Genomic DNA, 13,512 nt, shown 5'->3' on the forward strand with positions numbered 1-13,512 from the left:
GAACAGCTTTCAGCCCTCTGTTATTAAACAAACAAACAAGTGACAGAGAGGAAATGTTGTTTAAAAAGCCACAGCGCGTCTAACGTGAGGTTAGCTTTAGCGAGTTGGGGAGGGGGGGAAACCATAGGAACAAACTCAGCCGTCTCCATAGTAACAGTGACTCCGGAAGTTGCCTGACATCCATGCTTGTTACTAAATAGATTTTTTTTAAAGTGGAAATCACTCACAATGCTGTTTTTACAATTGTACTTTAATGAAATACTATCTATTATCAATACTGATACTAATACTAGTATACTTTAATTATTCCATGTTGTAAACTGTGTTCCTAACATGTATTGAATGTCTGCCCGTCCTCTTATAAATACAGTCTATGGTCCTGGGTGAGGGATCCGTGCTCTATTGCTCACCCTGAGGTTTCTCCAATATTTCCCTGTTAAAAGGGTTTTCTTGTGAGTTTTTCCTCAGTCGATGAGAGGGTCCAAGGGCGGAGGATGTTGTTAAATGATGCTGTGTAAAAAGACAAACTATTTGTAAAAAAAAAAAAAAAAAAAAAAAAAAAAGGGGGGGGGGGGGCTATACAAATGAAAATGCCCTGCCTTGCCTAATACTAATAAGGTTAAGTTGCGTTAAGTCAAACTTTATTCACCCCCAAGGGGAAATTGATTGTCACAGCAGCATTATATTAAAGAGAAACAATAACAGATAAATATAGGCTATATCATGAACTAGGCTATAGCTATAAAATGCACAAAATATATAAGAAAAACCTAAATACTAACGTTAATACTATAAATACTAATATTACCCTACTGGTTCCTGTCTTTTTTAAAGCAAAAACATATACATGGGAGTGTATGTTTGTGTGCACTTTTGTTTATTCGTCTACTACGTCTCTGACCCACATCACCGAGCAACAAGTGACACCACCAGGTGACGCTCTTCCTGTTAGCAAAGAAGCGGCTCTTGTGATGTGCAATAATGTAATGGGATGCATGTAAAGTGCAATTGCTATGTATTACTGCAAAAACTTGCCTACATGACTCCATCTCTGCACATAGCCTATACACAGGGAGCTGTATTTCCCACTGTTAAATGACAAGTGAAAATATGATTGCAGACTTCATGCGTTTAGTAATTATACAGTATAGGCTACTTTTTTGTCTTTAAAGGAGTGACTTAGACTATTGAGCAACAGTCTACTAACTTTTCGTACTCCCTTTTCAAATGCATCTTTAAATGTACGCTACCATGAAGTGTCGTATTTCTTAAAAGCTCTATCACAATTATAGGGTTTCTGTTCAAGGGTGGAAAACATCCGGATGGCTGCTCCTGGAGGCGCATTCTCTGCAGCGCTTAGGCGGTCACAAGACTTGGACATCGGTGAACAAAAATATCGACACGCTGACAGGTCAGCTAGAAGCTTACAGGCCCACAGTTTCTTCTCTTCTCCGCGTCCAACATCCAACAAGTTGCTCCATTTGGAAAACTACTTTCTTGCGCACAGCCGCGCCAAGGTCTTTGTCCTATTATTTTGTTTTTTGTTTTTTCAATGGAAATTTTAGTGGCGCTCTTTCTTAAACACGAAACCATTACTCTGTCTGGAAAGGGGGTAGTTGATATCTGAAGTTTAATAGCCCATTTAATACTTCAACTGGTGATGTTAGTGTGCGTAAAGGAGGGGCGCATGCCAAAGTGAGCGAATGCCACTGGAAGAAATTTGCACCAAAGATGTCAACATTGCTTTACCACCCACTCGAAATCGATTGTATTACCTTCAAGAAGGTGGCTGCTGGTATAAATAGGGACGCATTATTTCAAGAAAGACGGTGGTGAGCACAATCTGCTGGCTGTTCTCCCTCGCTCCTGTCGGGAACTACAGACAACGCCTGGAAGAATTTGCTCAAGACAACTGTGTCCACTCCGGGACATAAGCATCTTTAACGCCCAAACTAGTAAGTCTGAAGTTAGATTAACTGTATTTGTATTGCCCAGGTTTTAAACTAGGACACACTGCTGCGAAGACTATTTATTGGTGATGAAGTCCACTTTTAGAAGCCCTGTATGTTGCCTCTGACATGTTTTTTTCTTTTTCTTTAATTTTTGGAGAGTCAAGGATCTTAAATGGCAATGTTAAAAATCTGTATCAAGCACAGTTTATATCGTTATCTTTTGTTTGTTTAAGTAAAATAAATAGGATGCTTGTTTTAGCTACTTTATTGAAACACTGTCTGCAACTCCTGTGTGACAAAACTTATTTGCTTATGTTTTCAGACAGTGAAGTCATGCAGGTGGAGAGGAAATGGCACATATTGTTGACTATCTTTTTTCTGCTCATCACCTCGGGCCAGTGCATGGACAGCAAGGAGGTCAAGCAGAAAGAGAGAAGGACCCTTTTGGATCTAATCTTACAGGTTATCAGAGACAGCCAGCAACGAGAGAAACCTGTCTCCAGGCGCTGTAGCAGTGGACTCTTCACTTCAGCCCAAGACATGAAGTTCTCCTCCCGTGAAAAGCCTTTCTATGTTCCAAGACTGGATAACAGTAGACTCATAGGTAAGCTGATAAGATTTATTTTTAGGTCCTGATGATGAAAGCATAATCCCCATTTTACTGTGGGAGACAGCTGTCAATGGTCTGGTCTGTGCTGTACATCTTATTTAGGAGCCTTATTATTTAGTGTGGCTGAATGCAACTCGGTGTATTCCTGATAATGAAAAAAATATGAAACAGAAAATTAGGTTTGCCTGTTCATATATGGTATTTGGCAAGACTTCACTGAAAAGAATGTCCACCCAGTTATAAGTGGATATAGCCTACTATATTATTGCAGGTATGCCTCATCTGTGTAGGACAAAGAGGTAATGTCATAGTTGGCGTATGTATTTCTAAGAGACACCGTTTCACCGTGTGCCTTGAACATGTCGCTCCCTCACTCAAGCTGTGATTGACTGATGAAGAGAGACGTGGATAGGTGCTATGAATTCATGTAGGAGGAGCATCGACACACCAAACTTGTGAATGATTCATTCAGTATGATTCACTGTGGAATCTTCAAGATGAATGAGGCCCCACCCCCACCCACCACCCACCCCACTACACACACACACATACATACAATACATGATGGCAACCCAGAAAACATCTCCAACCACAACTAAGACGGAGCAAAGCTGTGCTGTGTCATATCCATGTAACGTGCAGTCCAACATCACAGTCCTTGTTTCTCAAACTCTGCTTTTGACCACAATTGTAGAATGAGACTAATATCAGTCCCACTAAAATTAAATCTTTCATGAATCATTTATCTGAACTAAATGGTACTGAAGTCTCTGACAAGTGATGATGTGCTTTTTGTTGCTTTGCTGTTATTGGCCTAAATAAAACATTATGTCCAGATTTAAGCCATTTGAGTAAATCTTTGATACATATCTCTTCAATTAGCTGAGATCCAAGACAGAAGTTTTGCACAAGTCAAACTGTATTAAAGAAAAGGTACCCAGAAAACCCTTTTATGTATAGTTGCTGTTTTTATTATAGCAACAGATAAAGTTAGGGTGCAGTCCAGGATAGAAACGTGCAGTAGGAGTTTATTATGCTCCAAGTCAAGATAATGTGTTGGGTACTGCAATTTCTGATCCTCTCTACCATCACTATCAATTAGATCATGTTTTCAAGTTGTTACACAGGCGTCGTGCAGCTCAAAGTCTTGTCCGCAGCTTATGCAATTGGAAAAGTACCTTTCTCAGACCACTGACTGGATGGAATTTATCTTTTTGAGGATATTAAAAGCAGCATATTAGCAACTGGTGCGTGTGACACTACCAAAGATCCGTGGTCACGCAAGGATAGATGCTTTAGATGCAATGAGGAGGAAGTTGAAGAAACATCTGTGAACCCAGTGATGCCTTCGTTGATGCGTTCTTATAGTTGTCCTTGTCCCTGTGTTTTTCCTCAGAAGCCATAGCTATGTCATCAAAATGACAGCTATGACAAGACAGCAACAAAATGGGCTGTATCTGTTACATTTTCTCATTTTATTCATATTCCATAAAGAATGAGCTTCAGAACGGCTGCGTTAGACTTTTGTATTTTATTGTTGTTGACACACATTTCAGTCTGGCAACGATGTACAATACACAGAGCTAGTGTAGTGAAACAACATTATCTGACTTTGTGTAATCCTGACTGCAACTTGTCACGCTTCACACTTCACTTTTTGGTTTGATGGCACCATTGACTCTTACATTTCATGAGAAGAGGTTAAAAATGTTATTCCAACTTTATGGGCAATAGTGTATAGGGTGGTTTGTTTTGGCCTTGCTGTGTATCTGGACTTTGAAAGTATTTAAAATAAATTCCTGTGATTGCTTTCAAATTGGCAAAATTGTTATCAATCATATTATTGCTTCATCTCATTGCACTTAAATACAGTCACAGCATTACATGTTCCTGGGGCTGGGGGCTAATGTAATGTTAGCTGAGTAACTACTTGCATGGACTTATTCTGAAGAGCATTACACCCCCATACAATAATCTCTTTAGCCTGTTAGCATGGGCAGTGTGTTACCAGACAGCTGTATGTTTTGGCTGTGTGGACACTGAGTACATAGGGGTTACCTGACGCCCATCCTGACCCAGGTCTTCATGGAATAATGGGAAGGTGTAGATACAATACTACATATGCTGAAGCTATGATGAAAAACATTCAAATGATTACCGCAGAAAGTGCAGTGAAGTACTAACTTCTTCTCATCACCTGGTGCCAGTGTATGAGATGAGTGCATGTCAGTAATTATGATGTCCATAATGATAACCAAGAGTCTTAATTTCATGAAATAATCATCCAGCTTCTTTTTAATCTGAACTATTTATTTTTTACCATAACAATGATTGCAGTTCAGGCTGATTTCTACATTGATGGTCATATTCATCACGATTACTTGGTAGCTTTTGGAGAGTGGTCAACTGTTGCAAAATATTGACTGACAAGCTAACAGTGATTCTCTCTTCCAGAAATTGTTCCTCGAGATGTAAACATGAAAGACAAATTTATTCAGCATTTCACAGGTAAGAAAATTGTCATCAAAGACAGTATCACACGTGCAAAGTTCCAGCCTTGATTTTATTTTGTTCTGTCCTTTCCAGATATTGCAAAATTGTTTTATCTGGCAAACATATTTTAGAGCATATTTGGCACTTTTCCCATGTAACTTTTGGCTGGAAGTTTTCAGTTTTGCCCCTTTGAGAAAACAATTTTCATTCCCGTAAGACATCATACAGTATGCTTTAAAGGCATAGAAAGCTTTGTAAATACTGGCATTGCTGTGGGTCAGAAGAGGGTTGCTTAGCTGTAGGGCTGTAGTACAGAGAAACAGCACATGGTTTGAGGCCAACAGATTTAAGTTGAAGGCAGTGCAAGGTTAAGCTGATTATTTGTCTCAGGACCTATGAGTAGACTTCATTATTGGTGTGAAAATCTAGAAGCTTAAATGTTGGCGCAGAAATACTAAGGTGATTATAATTGAAGACTCACTTCTTGTGTTCACTAAGGCCAGTTGAACCCTGACTCCCTAATCATGGCTGCTGTTGTGCACTGTTCACTTTCACTTTGTGATTTGTGTTAAAAGTTGATTACTTACAGTACATCTGTGTTTGTAGTGTGGCTATACTAGCAGATTGGATGATGAGGAAATTACCAATCCCTTGAAATCTATTCCATTTTGACTGATGAGACCTTTTCTATTAAGCAGGACCAGTGAAGTTCTCGTCGGAGTGCAGAACACACTTTCATAGACTTTATCACAACACAAGGGATTGCTCAAGACCAGCATGTATGTATGCCTTTTTTTTCTCATGTTGCTTTTTTATAATGTGCTCAATGTCTGATCTGTCAACATTCATTATCATAAGACTTAGACTTTAAATGCTCTCAAATCAAATTTAACTCTAAATTAGGCAATATTAGAATCAGTTTGTGGGTTGGTTGTTTGCCATTGTCAATCACATTTAGTTAAACCACAGCTAACCTCTATGAGTGCTTTTATTGATTTGGAATGGTAAATCATTGTGAAGTAAGGAAATGTGTAGGTTTTGATTAATGTGGCACGATCTGAGGTGCGTAGACAGGATTTTGATAATTGCCTTTCCTAAGTAGATAAAAGCAACAGTGGTTTCCAACTTCTTTGGCATATCACCATTTATTTCCGACCCTTTGGCCTTGTAAGAGGTTGCATATTTCTGTGATTTGCAAGCACTTAAACCAAAGAGGGATGTTCCCCTCATGGATTGTTTTAGAATCATGAAGATGTAAAACTAGCCAGTATTTCATAATAAAAAAAGCAAATATTAGAAAAATATGTGTAGCAGAATATGTTTATTTCCTTTTTTCAGTGTTGTTTATCAGCACTCCTTCACATTTATCGTGCAACCCACGTTGAAGGTCCCAAACCCCAGGTTGAGAACTGCTTATACAGAAACACCCAGTGCTGTAACCTCAGGTTGCAAACTGAAGGATCAATCCTTCCTTCTGGGATGTTTACATTTGGGAATTAAGAAAATGACGTCAAGCAGACATTGGAGAGTGATTGCAGACAATGTTAACTTGTTACAGATGGATATCTGTTTAGCTAGTCTTGCCTTTACTGTGGACAGAGAGAATAAGAGACAGAGGCCCCTCTTTTATATGCTGCATCCTGTATCTCTGATACAGTTAAGTAAGCACCACAGCACCAAGACAGACTTAAAGTATTTTTATTATTGTCTGGTTGTGATATTCAGTAGACAGTTTGGTTTAAGCCAGCAGTGGACCAGTACAAATGACAACTCAGTCACAATCATGATTCACATGCCTGTTTGATAGAATGACGTAAAGAATTATTGGATGCAGTATACAGTATATGGCTCATTTCTCATGCTAATTTAGCTGCAAATCATATTAGACAAATGACTGCATATTTCACATGAAGAGCATGATATTGGAACATTAACACTCAGTTTGCATTATGCAACACCTCTCTTCTTATATCTTTACATTTTTTCTTATCTGACTTTGACAGTGTCACTGAACAGGCACTGTCATGTGCTCATTACTATGTGATGGTTTGTTATTTTTGGTTCCAAGAGCAAGTACAGGCACAGATAGCTGGTATTAGGCGGATTTAAGGAAAGGAATGGTGTGGGACAATGGAGAAGTTGGCAAGTGAAGGCAAGAAACTGGTCGGAGTGTGAATTACTGTATCTGGCTGCCGGAGTTGTGCAGTTTGAGTGTGCAGCTGAGGCAGCATGGAAGGCAAAGGCTGGCTGTTGGCTGATTGTAGGCAGAAGGGAAGACCAAATCTCTTTTTAGAATCAACAATGCCAAAAGAGGTTGACCTGCATTGACAACTATGCTACTTGGAAAAAGGGTTAGGCCATGAATGGAGACACTGGTGAGTGAGTGGCAATCAAGGTCTTGATTGGGCTGCTCCATGTGTCCATTAGTTTAGTATAGTAGTTTAGTTCCTTTAGTGTGGTAACTGTAAGAAACACTGGTGTTGATGAGGAGAACTGAGGTCTGGCATAATGACACAGTCTTTGGCAGAAGACAACCTAGGGACAGGGATGAAATGCATTCTTTTAGAAAAAGGAACAACCATAATCAAGATGCATGTGTTACTTTTGGAAGGTGGCCAGGCAGTGGCAAATCCACAGATGTGGGACTAGGGGCAGCTGGAAATGCGGAGGTTGTAAAAAAAACAAAAAAACAGTGAGAGGTTGTTGGAAAGCCTTCCTACAGGCAGGCACAGTAGGCTTGGGTCTCTTGAGACATGGCTGCCCACCATAAGCATTATTTAATGAAGGTCAAAGTGTGATGGTAACCAGGGTGACTGAGAAGTTTGTAGGAACGTCTCTACTATAACACTTGACACCAGCAGTGAGCTGACACACACTATCTGGGTTTGGTATGAACACTGCACCTCCCAGGTGAGGAACCCAAGTTACAGTGGCCACCACACAGGGAGCTGAGAGAATGGTTTTAGGGTCATGTGCTTGGTTTCTAAGCCAGGGATGGAATGGTGAGAAAGGGCATCTGGTTACATGAACCTGGACTGGGTCAAAGTGAAATTAAACCTCAATCAGATGGACAAAGTAGAAGATGGTAACTGGAGAAAGGACTGGTGATGGCCCCCAAAAGCCTGGCAGACAGCCTTCCTAGGAACCAAGAAAGCTTACTGAGGTCACACAAAATCCACACTTTTAAGAAGTTTGTTTTCCAGGGGACAACAGAGCCCTAACATGACATGCTGAAAGTGTCCATCAATGTTCCATTAGACGGTGAGGGTGTTGTCCAGAAATTTGAAGATGAAGTGGTTAAGCATGTGTTGGAGTCATCATTGATTATAGCTTGGGACACAGCTAGGCCACTGATAAGGCTGAAGGGCATGACGAAATATTGAAAATGGCCAAGTGGTTCTTGAAAGCCGTTTTCTATTTGTCTCCTTCTCGAATGAGAATGAGGTGGTAGACATTTGGTAGACTCAGGTTTGAGAAGACTGTGGCACTAGTGAGATTCTCAGAACCAATCAAAATGTTTTGGACTGCCATGTCCTCTCAGCCAAAGAAATCTATACAGGGCAGGGAGTGTGAGGTTTTTTCTCCACAGAAAACAAACCCGTTCCCAAAGAGAAGAAGAGAAGCAGATTAGACCAGCTAGAGAGTCGTGAATATATTTTTCCATGGCTTCTCTGTCAGGCCAGGAGAGAGGCGCCAGGGAGCAGATCTAAGACACAGTCATTTGGGTCCATGTTGACGCAGGCCTAAGGCTGTATGCTGAATACTCCATACGTCATGATGTTCAGAGGTAACCATTGAGGATTGGTCCCCACTGAGGGGGAAGTGACAGAAGACAATGAGAATGCAAGAAACACTCTAACAACCTTTCAAATTCATCGGTCTATGTGGGGATTGTTTGTTTTAAGCAAAAGCATGGGTGAAACTAACTGAGCATGGAGAAAGAAGATGACAAATAACTGAATAGACTCATGATGATTTTCTGCCAGATTGAGATTTAGAGGGACTGGACCATAAGGGACGCTTGCCAAAGGCTTACCATCTAGGGCGTTAACTTGTCTCGTCTTTAGGGACTGAAAGGGGCTCAAGAAAGGATTGAGCTTGGGCAACACAACAGAAATCAGTTAAGTTGTCATCTACCTCTAAATGCACCAGAATTTGAAGGGGAGATCAAGTTGTGGTGGCACAGCATAGAGGTTATAAACTGCATGCAGGCCAAAGCTGTGTAAATGATCATCAAGACCGTTCCAGTCAGTGATGAGCCTTTTGGCAGAAGGGGACAGCAGTGATGATACAGTATGAGCAGCTTGGCCATAAAATATGCCACCACCTTTGATACAGCACTGGCACTTTATAGAGCAGAGGCTAGCTTTACCCATATGCATTAGTTCATCTTAGATTAGTTGGGGAGAACAAGTGAGTGGAGGAGTAATGGGGGGACTTTAGTCAGGACTGGCCCAAGGGATCAATCTGGAATGAAAACAGGAGATGAAGGCTTGTGGGCAGCAATACTTCTCAATGGCATTCAGAAAGGTGATAATACAACAAGCTGGAAGTGGGTATTGTCACTTGGTGCATTTGGCCACTGTCTTGTAATGCATGCATTGGTAGGTAAAGAATAATGTCCACTACTTATATATAGCTGTATTATGTGGTCCAGACTACACCACCAGGTGTGCTTAAAAAATAAATCTGTCAGTGGCCCAATTGTTCTGTGATGTTTTTTATTTTATTTTAAGGGCTATGAAGCCAATGCTGTATTATATGAATTTAATTAAAGGAGAAAGCAGCAAGCGAAGGCAGGAGACTGGCTGGAGGGTGAGGCCGGGAATGGCTGAGTCCGGCTGGATGTTTGCAGCTTGAGATTGAGCAGCTGAGATGGCGTGGGAGGCAGAGGCTGGCTGCAGGCTGGCACGGGAATGCTAAACACAGGAAAACACTTGTTAGAATTTAGCAACAAGTATTAGAAGATCACTCGATAGTGAATGGCCAAGAGCATATCTACCATGTTGTAGACTAAGCAACTTGCCAATGAGTAGAAAGGAAAACCGGGTTTCTTAAACTGTGAGGTGATGAGATGATTCGCAGCAGGTGTAGAGTCAAGCCAGGAGCCAAGCAAATGAAGCCACGCCCATGGCCATACACATACACATACACATACACATACACATACACATACACATACACATACACATACACATACACACACACACACACACACACCCAGACACACACACAGGCAAATGAGAGGGGAGGACAAACGGGGAAAACAGGGAAACACACATGGGAAGAAGCTGGACTAGTAGCAGAGTCATGCCGCAGTATTTAGTGCTTAGTGTTTTACACAAAGAACAACATGTAGCCTACATTAGTTTTGTTTTTAAAAATCACCTAACCTGTATTGATATCTAACTTAAAAAATATATATTTTTCTACTACATTTACTGCCAGTCTTTAGGAATCAAACTTCTTTGAGATGCAAATTTTGGGACTTATACTACAAGGGTGTCATGATGTTAACATGTTAATGGCCTTTTTCCCACTTTTTTCAGATTACAAAAGATGTGCAAGATTGCTAACACGATTAGCAATGAGTCCACTCTGCATGCAATCATAGATATTGTATGTAAGTAAACAACTTTTAATCTCTTTTTGGGAGGGGCTTCAGTGTGCAGTACACAAATCTAAATTCTTGTCAGCCTCACCTAATGTGTCAATGTCAATGTGTCAATAAATTTGTATGCATACATTTATTATATTTTTTTCTCAGCATGAGGTGGAAGAATTTCTTTGTTGCTCTTGGTCAGATTTATTTCTAAATTGTGTTTGATGTGCAACTGGAGAAAACTGATGCTTGTATAATCAGAAACATATCTGTAGTACATCTGTCTGAAATTTGTATGCTTTAAGAATATAGTATTACTTAGTGTTGGACACGCTGAAACACTTGGTGCTGGTTGGCTGAAGTTGACTCACATATCAGTTTCATCACATGTTAGAGATGTAGAGAGTGACAGAGAGAAGAGAAACAAACTGATTTCACACATCCATATCTCTGGAAATCATGATGATAGAAATGCACAGTACAACATACAATTCATTTTATAGAGCAAATGTATGACACAGCCAGATGGTATGGTCAGTAATTGTAGACCTAGTGTCTCTTTCACACTCTGCTGCAAGAACGTCACAAGTACTACGTATTACGTCTACTTTATGTCGTTCCATTGTCCCTTTGTTATTAGTGTGATCACCCTCCTTTTATCATTCATCGAAGAAAATGGCCTGCAAGAAATAACGTGTCTGATAATGATGAACTGTTATCTTGCAGCATTTACACATGGTAACTATTTAGGGTTGCAGCTAACCATTATTCTTATTATGGGTTAATCTGTTGAGTATTTTTTAAGATCAGTCAGGTTTTAGAAAGTAATAAAATATTTTGCTTCACAGTCTCCCAGAGCCCATGATTTCTTCAGCAGTCTTTTGTAGTCTGACCAACAGTTCAAAATTTAGAGTTAAGTTCTAAATAATATGAAACAGACAAAGACATTGAAGAAGTTTGTTTTCCTTTTAATAACATTTCTGTGATTAATTGGTGATGACTGTAGTTCATTGGTTTGACTAATTAATTAGATTACACTGGTATTGGGCAATAGTTTCTTTAGTTTCTCATACAGTAACTATATACAGTAATTACAAATTTGTGAAAACTCCTTTGTGGTTGTGGTACCAATGGAGTCAGAAGGTGATTATTTCTGAACTGGAAATTCGTTTTTCAGTACAATTACAATTATGTCTTATATGTTACGTTCTTTATATTATTATCTTTTATTGAAAAGTGGCCCTTTACATTTGTCCGCTATCTCTTTTGCCCACTGTCATGAAATTATTGCCTCCTCCTGACCATCACCCCCAAAGCCTTTTATAAACATTATATTTGTAGGTGGGTTTAAAGGAGCTATTTGTTTTGCTACACGGTCAATGTTAACAGTTAACAGTTATTATTTACAGTGAGAATATTCACAGGCATTATTAACAGTTGTTTACTTACCAGCGGAGAATCTAGTCAAGCTTCATTTCCCTTTACTCACCAACAGCTGTCTCTTGCTGTGGAAAGCAACTGTCATTCTTGGCTTTTGTTTTGCTTCTATTTCTTTCTTTCTTCTGTGTGGAAGAAGTAGTGCTGCTCAGAGCGCATATCATAATTTCTTGTTTTGTAAATGCCACGATGGCTGAAGCTCTTGGCTAGTGATCATACAACCTCTTCCCAGCAAGAAACCACATTTGGTGGCAGAGAAACCTTACATATAGCTTCTTTAAAACTTGCATTTCATAAGAGGAAATGCATAATCTGGGAGCAAAGTAAGAAAAGTAGAACAAAATGGAAAGGAGCAGATCATGGTGTATTGTTTCTGTTTTCTTAACAGACCAATTGTTATTGCCAGAAACACTTTTATGTGCTCCTTACGCTAACAGCAAAGCTAAGTATAGCCTAGCTGTTAGACAAAGGAAAAACTTCGTCAGTGGAGTCATTTTGGGCACAGTCACAGTCATTGTCATCCCTTTGTTAAGGTGATCTTCAATGACAGCAGGTCTGATGTGTTCACTGCCGTCTAGTCCTTAATCCAACAAGAGTAAAAGCATATATCTCAGTCAAAGCAATTAGGTCTAGCTGGTAAGTGATTGCTGCGAAAGAGCTCAGTGGCTATTTTGTGGCATAGGACTTATGGTGATTAGCAAAATTGAGGAGGCTGACACATTCTCAGGTATTCAGTTTCTCAAGTGAATCAGATAATAAGATCCTGTCTGCACCGTTCTGAGAATTATGATAAATGTATGTCACAAACGAGGGAATTTTGAAGGCATATTAAGTGATTCATTATATAATCACCCTGAGCATTTCTGAATGAGCTTAGACACGACATCGTGGAATGCCAGTAATGGCAGGAAAGTAATGACCGTCTTTAGAAGCTGACAACATGACTTTCAAAGAAAGTATGAGATGTCAAGATGTGACTTTGCCAATATTGGACAGAGGGCTTTTTAAAAAATACAGACACTGCTCTTGTTTAACCCTAATCATCTATCATTTTTCTTTTTTTAATTTCTTTTCAGGTTTCAAAATAATGAAAGAGGGATCAATGTGTTGCCAAGGAAGTGCCTTCAAATCCACAGCAGTCATATGAACATTGTTGTGTTTAAAGTGTTTCTATTTTTGTTGTTCTTGTTGTCATTACTGAAAATGCTGATGGACCTTGCTGGTTGTATTTGAATGGATTTGCTTTTTATTTTAATGTACCTGTATGTACCATGTATTTGTAAGGAAACATTAATTTAATATGAAATACACCTATTTATTGAAAGGGTATGTATATAATAATTACACAATCATTAAAATCTGATTATTTTGGTTATAAAATGTATATTTTAAAGAGAGGGAGTTTTTCTCATTTTTTT

General features: G+C 39.5%; 1 protein-coding gene across 1 annotated transcript; it reads left to right on the forward strand.

Moving 5' to 3' along the window:
• Positions 1-1,396: 1,396 nt before the first annotated feature.
• On the forward strand, positions 1,397-13,406 carry alkal1 (ALK and LTK ligand 1). The gene is made up of 6 exons (XM_083969446.1): positions 1,397-1,955; positions 2,275-2,556; positions 5,017-5,070; positions 5,754-5,834; positions 10,605-10,678; positions 13,171-13,406. The coding sequence occupies exons 2-5, from the start codon at positions 2,286-2,288 to the stop codon at positions 10,667-10,669; spliced, it is 471 nt and encodes a 156-aa protein (XP_083825572.1). The 5' UTR covers positions 1,397-1,955; positions 2,275-2,285; the 3' UTR covers positions 10,670-10,678; positions 13,171-13,406.
• The last annotated feature ends 106 nt before the right edge of the window (positions 13,407-13,512 follow it).

Source organism: Trachurus trachurus (assembly GCF_905171665.1).
Source record: "Trachurus trachurus genome assembly, chromosome: 4".
In the NCBI taxonomy this organism is placed as follows: domain Eukaryota; kingdom Metazoa; phylum Chordata; class Actinopteri; order Carangiformes; family Carangidae; genus Trachurus; species Trachurus trachurus.